Consider the following 9,200-nt stretch of genomic DNA (forward strand, 5'->3'; position numbering starts at 1 on the left):
TCTAAAATGATACAGCGAAAGAAGAAAGGGCAGAACTAGGAGAGGATATCAAAATGTTGGGAAATACAGAAGTGGTTATCATACCTCTGAATGTGAATGAATGAACTCATACATAAAACAAAAACAAATAGTGGAGTGGATTAGAAACCAAAATCCTACCATATGTTGTCTACAAGAAACACACATGAGGCAGGTAGATACTCAAAGAATAAAGATCAAAGGCTGGAACAAGATCTATTGGTCCTCAACTGAGAAAAAGAAAGCAGGAGTTGCAATCATGATATCTGTCAAAGCCAAAGTAAAAATAAATCTGATCAAAAGAGATAGGGAATGTAATTATATCCTGATAAAAGGCAGTATAGACAATGAGGAAATCTCAGTTATCAACATGTATGCACCAAATGGTATATAGCATCCAAATTTCTAAAGGAAAAACTAATGTAGTTGAAGGAGGAAATAGATCATAAAACTATACTAGTGGGAGACCTGAATCTTCCTCTATCAGATCTAGATTAATCAAACCAAAAAATAAATAAGAAAGAGGTAAGAGATATGAATGAAATATCAGAAAATTTAGAGTTAGTACATATGGAGAAAACTAAATAGGGACAAAAAGGAATACACTTTCTTTATTGCAGCACATGGTACATTCACAAAGACTGACCATGTTCTAGGGCACAAAAACATGGCAAATGAGTGCAAAAAAGCAGAAATAATAGATTCAAACTTTTCAGATCATAATGCAATGAAAATAATAATTAGTAAAAGTACATGGTGAGGCAAATACAAAATTAATTGGAAATTAAATAATATGATTCTCCAAAACCAGTTAGTTAAAGAACAAATCATAGAAACAATTAATATTTTCATTAAAGAAAATGATAATGATGAGACATTGTTTCAAAATCTATGGGACTCAGCCAAAGCAGTACTCAGGGGGAAATTTATATATCATTGAGTTCATATATTAACAAATGAAGGAGGGCAGAAATCAAAGAATTGGGCATGTAAATCAAAAAAATTGAAAGAGAACAAATCAAAGTCAATGGGTGTAATGGAGAAGGTTAATGGGTGGTACAAGAAAAAGGATCTAAGAGAGATAGCTGATGTTTAGTGTTGGTTCAGCGATGGGAGCGGGGGTTTGAAGAATTTCCCCCTTCAGCCTTCTCTCCTCAGATATGGCTACTCTCACAGATTGGTTCTTGTCCCCCTCCACTATTAAAGCATAAAATGTTTCTTCTTAGGAAGATATCTCTTCTCCTTAAGTTATTCCACTTATGCTTGATTCAAATTTGGGAAAGGATAACCACTTTAATGTAAATTAATTCAATTAGGGTAATACAAAGAAGTGTCTGGCAGGGAAAATAATTGGAAAGGAAAATGGGGAAATGGGTGTCCCTTTCTCTAACTAACCCCTTTCCCTCCCTGAGAGATAGTTAGGTTGACTGATCCTGGGTTTGGCCCCTTGGCCACAGTTCAGACCTAGGACACCAGGATCTGTGAGGTAAAGTTTTGACAAAGACTCAAATGTCTTTCTTCAGATCTTCCTTCAGTTTGGGAACTGGTGTGTGTGTGTGTGTGTGTGTGTGTGTGTGTGTGTGTGTGTGTGTGTGTGTGTGTGTAGGGAGAATGTCCAGTCACCAGGAGATGAAAAATATGTGTATATCCCAGGAGAAAGGCTTGGCCAAACCTCTCCTTCTATATTTCTCAAGGTTGAGAGAGCTATCCAACTGAAATCCCAGTCAGAATCTTCTGGTTTCTCTCAATATTCCCAACCTCCTGGTACTCCTCCTCCATTGAGGTAAGCAGATCTACAAGCTCTTCAGCCTGGCACTTTTTCTCATGTGCAAACCTTTTGTCACATGGGTCACATGAAGCCTTTTCTCATTCCCCTCGTTAAGTTCTCTGTTTGTCTGTCCATCTGTCTATCTGTCTTTCTCTCTTTCTCTCCCCAAATAATCAACACATTCTACAGATAATTTGCTGACCAGATTGAACACAAAGTGCATACATGATGCTAAATTTTCAGGTATTTGTCAATTGTTCTTGCTAAATGCTTTTAGTCCACAAAAAAAGAGAAATATGTTAATCATTTTTTAGAAGACCTTGATTAATTTCATCTTTTCATCTACTAACAAGAATGTTATTTTTATTTTTATACTACTTTCATTAATGAATACATCCTATTTCTTACCATCAAGTTTCATCCATTGTAAGAAAGAATAACAATGAACAAAAATAATAGTTTAGCATAATTAATTAATATACCTATTAAATATGGTAGCATAATACTTCATTCCCATAGTCCCCTACTTCTATGATTATGAAATGGAAGTTCTTTTTCACATCTCCTATTTGTGGTCAATTTCTCATAGTCTTTATGCATATTGTTTCATGGGTTCTGCTTATTTGTTTTTTTTTCAGTTTACCCAAGTTTTTCCATGCTTATCTGTATTTTCATATTACTCTTTTCTCATGCAATAATAATATTCATGTAATTACATTATTATACTTTAGCAATTTCCTACTTCATTTTCAGGGCAGTGTATACAGTATACAGCCTTGAGTCAGGAAGACCAGAATTCAAATTTTGCCTCAAATACTTATTAGCTGAAAAAAGAGAAGGAAAAGAGAAAGTTCCATCCATAAGTGGTCTGAGAGTTTTCATAAGATAGCCACATCTAGAATATGTTCATTGCTCCATGACATGATACTGAATAGCCTTCACCTGTGGGAATCAATAGAAGGGGAGTCAGAACAAAACAATTTGAGAATGAAGAAATGTTTCATGACCCACATAGATATGAATTTTTAAAACTAGGCCATTAAGGGAATCATAGTAGCCATTTAGATTTACTCATACCTGAAAAGAATCCTCACTTTCATATATCCATCAATTGCCTTGAACTTGTTTAAGGAGAGGCAATATATTTCCTTCTGAGGCAGCCAATTCTACTTTACTCATTCATCTCCTATCTCTAGTGAAGGTTATCACTAACAAATACTTGTATAGGATGAGTGTATTATTATTCCTAATCTATTATATGGTTTCATTTGCTATCAGAGATAAAGCAAAAGAAGAGAAAGACCTCTTTTACAACTACCCACTTCTCCATTAGTCCAGAAAAAGAGTACTCTCAAATCTTCTTCAAATTGAAGAATCAGAAAAAATTATATACAGATGCAGTCTTTTCATTCTGGAGGGGAAGGATGAAGAAGAGTGCAGTCACAATTCTAATGTTGAAAGAGGCATAAAGGTGAGCACTTGAAATAGGAGATCTATAATTTATCTATGTTCAAAAGATGCTATAAAAAAAAGAAAATGGGAGAGAATGGTTACATTAAGGGAAAGTGAGAGAGAAGATAAGAGTATCAAAACCTACAATCAGGTTCTATAAATAGAAAAATACTCAGTTAAGACGAGAGTAGAGGGAGCAAATGTCATTTGAATTTCTCTTTTATCTAAACTGTTCAAAAGACAGATCAGGCATAGCTTGGCATAGACATATTCAATTCAATAAGGACATAGACAGAAAGAGAAAGGAGAAAAGACAGAAAAGAAGCTTGAGAAATTTGAGGAAGAATTAATGATAAGCAAAAGAAAACATAGGCTTGGAGAGGAAATGGCGAAGAGAAGAATAAAAGGGGTAAATTAATAATTGAAATAGATAGGGAGATAGAAATATAGATAAGAAAAAGTAAAAGAGAATGGAATAGAGGGGAAATGAACAATTAACTATCATACTTTTAAAACGAGAGTAGAATGAATTAACTCATTAAGCAGGAGATGTTGGTAAAGCAAATTAGAAAACAAATTCCAATAATATTTTGTTTACAAGAAACATAACCAAAACCAAAAAATAGCATAGAGGCAAAGTTAGAAGTTAAAATGAAATCCATTATGTCTCTCAGTTCAACTAAAAATCATAGATAATGATTATTAATTTCACACAAGGCAACAGAAAGAATAGACAATTAGAAAGAGATTAAATTTAAAAATATATTTTTAAAGAGCAGATTATTGCTCAGAGTCTAAGCACAGTATTCCATGTCCAGATCCTTGGAAACTGTTCTTGTCATGTGTACATATATCTGAAATGTTTTGTTTTGTTTTTATAACACACTATTGAAAGTTGAAATATTCAGTTTATGTTTACACACAAAATGCTGAATTTCTAGATCAATTTCCCTTCTAAATGGAGTAAGGGCATATAGCCTCAGAGGTTTGTTTGTTATGGAATAATCTGCATCCAGTTTTCTTTTATGTGTTTATTGTGTATTGTGCTGCTTCAGGAACCACATATTACAGGCATACTGATGTACTTGTTTTCTTCTGTTGAGCATGCAATCCACATAAATAATCATAGCTAGAATTTGTAAAATGTTTTTAATGTTCACAAAGTACTTTACAAATATGATCTCATTTTATACTTACAACATCCCCTCCAATATTTATCATTTGTCCCTTTTAATGATTTTAGTCAATCTGACAGGTGTAAATATTTCAGAAGATTTTTTGTTTTGCATTTCTCTAATTAAAAGTGACATAGAATTTTTTCATATAACTATACATAGCTTTGATTTCTTCATCCAGAAACTATTCTTATTTTTTGATCATTAATTAAATGGAGAAATGCTCATGTTTTTGTATATTTAACAAAGTTCTCTATATGTTGTAGATAGGAGGCCTCTATCTGAGAAATTATCTACAAAATTTCCCCCAACTTTCTGCTTTCCTTTTAATCTTGTAACCTTTTATTTGTACAAAATCTTTTGAATTTAAGATTATCAAAATTATCCATTTTATATCTCTCAAATCTCTTTATTTATAAATTCCTCTATTTGATTTGTAATTTTTTTAATAATTTTGAAAATTTTTTTATAATTTTGATAAAATGTGATAAGTAATATGCTCCTTGTTCTTCTACTTTGTTTATATTCTATATTGATAATTTCCATTATTTCTAGGTCACATTTCCTCAAAAGTATTGATATTAATATACTGGTACATGTACCATCTTTCTTTATGTCCCTGACATCCTTGGAAACATACCTGGAAGTGAGATTTCTTAGTCAAAAGATATAGATAATTTTGTTACTTAGTATATTTCAAAATTGCTTTGTGGAATCATTTGACCAATTTCACAGCTTCACCAATATTCTACAATGGGAGATTTTTACAACCCATCCAAAATAGCTTTGCATATCTTTATTGTTTTATTGATTTTCTTAATGCAAATAATTTTTAATTTCATTCAATGCAAATTTTCTTTTTTAATTGACTATCTCTATCATACTTATTAGGCTAAGAAGTCTCTCTTTAGCCTTAACTGTGAAAAGTATTTGATATAGTTTTTTTCAAAATTGTTTCCTGGTATAAAAATTAATATTTATAGCCTACTAAATTTGTATAAAAATCTTGATGTGAACAAATTAGGAAAAATAATTTCTAGGTATTAGATTTCAAATTTATTTTAACTAATGTTTGTGGGTTCCAAAGCAGAAGAGCAGTAAAGGCTAGGCAACTGGGGCTAATTGACTTACCCAGGGTCACACAGATAGTAAGTGTCTGAGGCCACATTTGAATCAAGGACCTCCCATCTCTAGGTCTGGCTTTCTATACATGAAATGACCTAGCTGACACTCAACTTGTGTATCTTTGTTAAGGGAAATTTTTATATATTTCCTATGTTTCCCCCATGTTCATTTTGGTCATTAGGTACAAAATATGATCATAACCAAAATATAATTGTCAAAAGCTATAGTTATATGGAAATTGTTTCATCATTCTTAAAAACTGAGTTGGGTTTAATTTAGATATGCATCAAGATGACATTTGATTATTACAATATTTTGTTTAGTTCTGTACATTTCAGGCATATAGAAAAACATCTCACTGGTCTCCTCTGTCCAGGAAGTTTCACATCTCCATAGAGGTAACAATTTCCTATTAAGTTAGATTTTATCCACTTATTTCATGCTTGATTTCTTTTATATTCTTTCTAATCTTGCCTTTCAATAAAGTTTTATTTTAATAATATTCACATTATTCTTAACAATATATTCAATATAAGATTTTACATTCAGGAAAATGGTTATAAATATGTAAATTTTTATTTATTTATTTAAGCATCTATCATGTTTACTGATAGGTATGTATTTTAAAATGGCTCTGAACATGGGAGACTACATCTCCCAGGACTCTCTAAACCAACTTCCTCAGACACATCCCACTTCCTTTGTGGGAGGTATCTGAAAAAGTATAAAAGAAAAGAGAAGTGTGGGTTTTCACACCTTTTTCTGAAGAAGAGCCTTTTTGTGGTCCAGAGCCTTTGGTCCCTGCATACCTGCAGGAGATCAAATTTTCTTTAGCTTACCCTAACCTTTATTTTCCTAGCCCAAATAACCCTATCTGGCTATCCCTAGAGTATGGCTTTATTTTATTTAAATCCCTAGCATAATTATAGATAAAAAGAAAAGCCTGGTCAATTTCCTTACTGGGGGGAGGAGGGGGGACCATGGCTACCTTCCTTTCCCTTCTTTTCCTTACCTTTTCCTTCCATTTTCCCCAGCAACATAGGTATTAGCATAGATGCAAATTATAAATAAGACAATGCATCTGTCACTACTGTTCACAATAGGAGAACCCTAAGACATTTTAGAGTAAAGAATATATGCAAGTCCTGGGTGCCAATATAAGATGGGAATGGCAATAAACCTGTTATAGTCATGGCATCTGGGAGAGTAAAGGAACTGTTAAGAAAATGACAATCCAGCCTTATGATTTCATAAAAGAGAAAACTGGATTTAAAATAATAAAGTATCTTAGCCAAGATATTACAGATATCAAGTAGTAGAACTGAGAGTAGAACTAAGGTGCCTAACTTCAAATCTAAGGTTCTCTTCATTATCCATTTTGGGAACAATTTACATAAGAATAATTATGCCTTTGGAAAATATAAACCTAACTTTATAAGAGTTACTTGATATTGGATACTGATACTCTTTTGGACTTAAACATTGTCCTCAATACATTGCCTATGGCCCCTTTCACATCTTTATTCCTTAGGGTGTAGATGAAGGGATTGAGTGTAGGGGTTATAACACCATAGAAAAGGGCCATGAATTTGGGTTGATCTCTGGAGATAGAAGAAGGGGGTTGGAGGTACATACTAATTGCCGGGCCATAGAACAATAATACAACAATGAGATGGGAAGAACAGGTCCCAAAGGCTTTCTTCCTTCCCTCAGAAGACTGAATGTTCATAACAGCTTTTCCAATACAGACATAGGAAGCAATAACTAGGACTAAAGGTATAGCAAGGAAAAATACACAAACCAAGGAAAGCCCAAATTCATTAGAGCTCTTATCCCCACAGGCAGCCTTGATCAATACAGGCATCTCACACACCACGTGATCTAATTCGTTGTGTCCACACAATGGTAGCTGTAAGGTCAAAGTAACCTCTGATAAAGAATAAATCAGGCCACTTAACCATACAATGGATACAAGTAGGAAACAAATATTTTGATTCATGATGAGGGTGTATCTAAGTGGTTTGCAAATAGCTACATAGCGATCCAGGGACATGACAGCTAAGAGAAGACACTCTGTGGACCCCAGGAAATGGAAGAAGTAAAGCTGAATGGCACATCCAATATAAGTGATTGTCTTTGAGCTACCCAAGTTGAATAATATCTGGGGAACAATGCTTGTTGTAAAACAGATGTCCAGAAAGGAGAGATTAGTTAGGAAAAAATACATTGGGCTATGGAGGTGATGGTCCAGCCTACAGATTAGAATGATAGAGAAGTTGCCCAGCATAGCCAATAAATAACTGATAAGGAGAATGAAGAACAGAGGAAGTTCTATCCATGAGTGGTCTGAGAAGCCTAATAAAACAAACATATCTGGAAGGCTTTCATTACTCCCTGACATGGTGTTCAGTAGCCTCTTCCTGTGGAAATAAATAGAAGCAGAATTAGACTGAAGTCATGGTCAACATAAGTATCATATGATTAGAATGTTTAAAGTATAACTAGAAGGGAATTATAGAAGGGAATCATTAAGCATGAGATGTTAGCAAAATAAATTGGGAGGGAAATCTAGGCTTTTTTGTACCTGTAAAGAATCCTCACTTTCATGTTCCATCTAATGGTTCAAAAATGTATAAGGAGGGAAAATATGTCCTGAGGTAGCCAATTAAATTTTCAAAATCCATCCCTGATTTTTAGTCAAAATAATCAGTGACAAATTTTTAGGTAAGATAACCATATTCCTATTCAAAACATGATTGACTATATTATCACATATAAAAGGAAAGAAGAACTTTCACAAAGACCTGTTTTCCAGTTGCCTGCTTCTCCATTAATATTGATGGAGGTGGATGAAACCTAAGGTCATTAGGGGTCAGAGACACAAATAATTAAACAAAAGACAATTTTTCTATGCTTCAAAGATTCTATAACTAATAAGGACTGATAAATTGGATACATTAAAGAAAGTAGGAGAGAAGATGAAGGATTTAAGACCAATAATCAGGTTATACAAGTAGAACTACATGCAAATATGGAATGAGTGGGGAAAAAGGTGCCATTTGAATTTCTCTTTTATCTAAACTAATCAGAAGGTAGCAGAACACACACAAATCTGGCATAAAAATACGTTGAAATAAATAAGGATATAGAAAGAGGTGACATTCATGTAAGAGGGTAGTTAGATTCAGAAAGGAATTAATCATAAGCAATATAAACCACAAGGCTGTAAAAAGGATGGTGAAGGAAAGGTTTTTAAAAAATGTATAATTTGAAACAAATGGTGAGAGGAATATAGATACAGAAAAGTTTAAAAAGCAGAGAAAATGAAAAATTTACCATAATAACTTAAAATGTGTATAGAATGAACTCACTCATTAAGCATGGGATGTTAGCAAAATAAATTGGGAGGGAAATCCAAAAGTATATTGTTTGTAAAAAATAAATTTGAATAAAAACTAATAATAACATATGGACAAAACCAGAAGCTGAAGCAAAATACCTTTTGTCTCTCTCAATTAAAACAAACAAAAAAGTATGGGTAGTGATTATGATAACAGCAAAAATAAACTTTAAAACAAATTAAATTAAAATCACTTTAAAAAGGTAAAGAAAATAATATTGTGCTAAAAGATAACCTAAATGTTGAAAAGATTTCAATACTT

The 9,200-nt window shown here is 32.9% G+C and overlaps 1 protein-coding gene across 1 annotated transcript; it reads right to left on the bottom strand.

The window, feature by feature from the left end:
* Window positions 1–6,979: 6,979 nt before the first annotated feature.
* Window positions 6,980–7,939, bottom strand: LOC100022878 (olfactory receptor 2B11-like). The gene has a single exon (XM_001374546.2). The coding sequence runs from the start codon at window positions 7,937–7,939 to the stop codon at window positions 6,980–6,982; it is 960 nt and encodes a 319-aa protein (XP_001374583.2).
* Window positions 7,940–9,200: the final 1,261 nt, after the last annotated feature.

Source organism: Monodelphis domestica, chromosome 2 (genome assembly GCF_027887165.1).
Source record: "Monodelphis domestica isolate mMonDom1 chromosome 2, mMonDom1.pri, whole genome shotgun sequence".
Classification (NCBI taxonomy): domain Eukaryota; kingdom Metazoa; phylum Chordata; class Mammalia; order Didelphimorphia; family Didelphidae; genus Monodelphis; species Monodelphis domestica.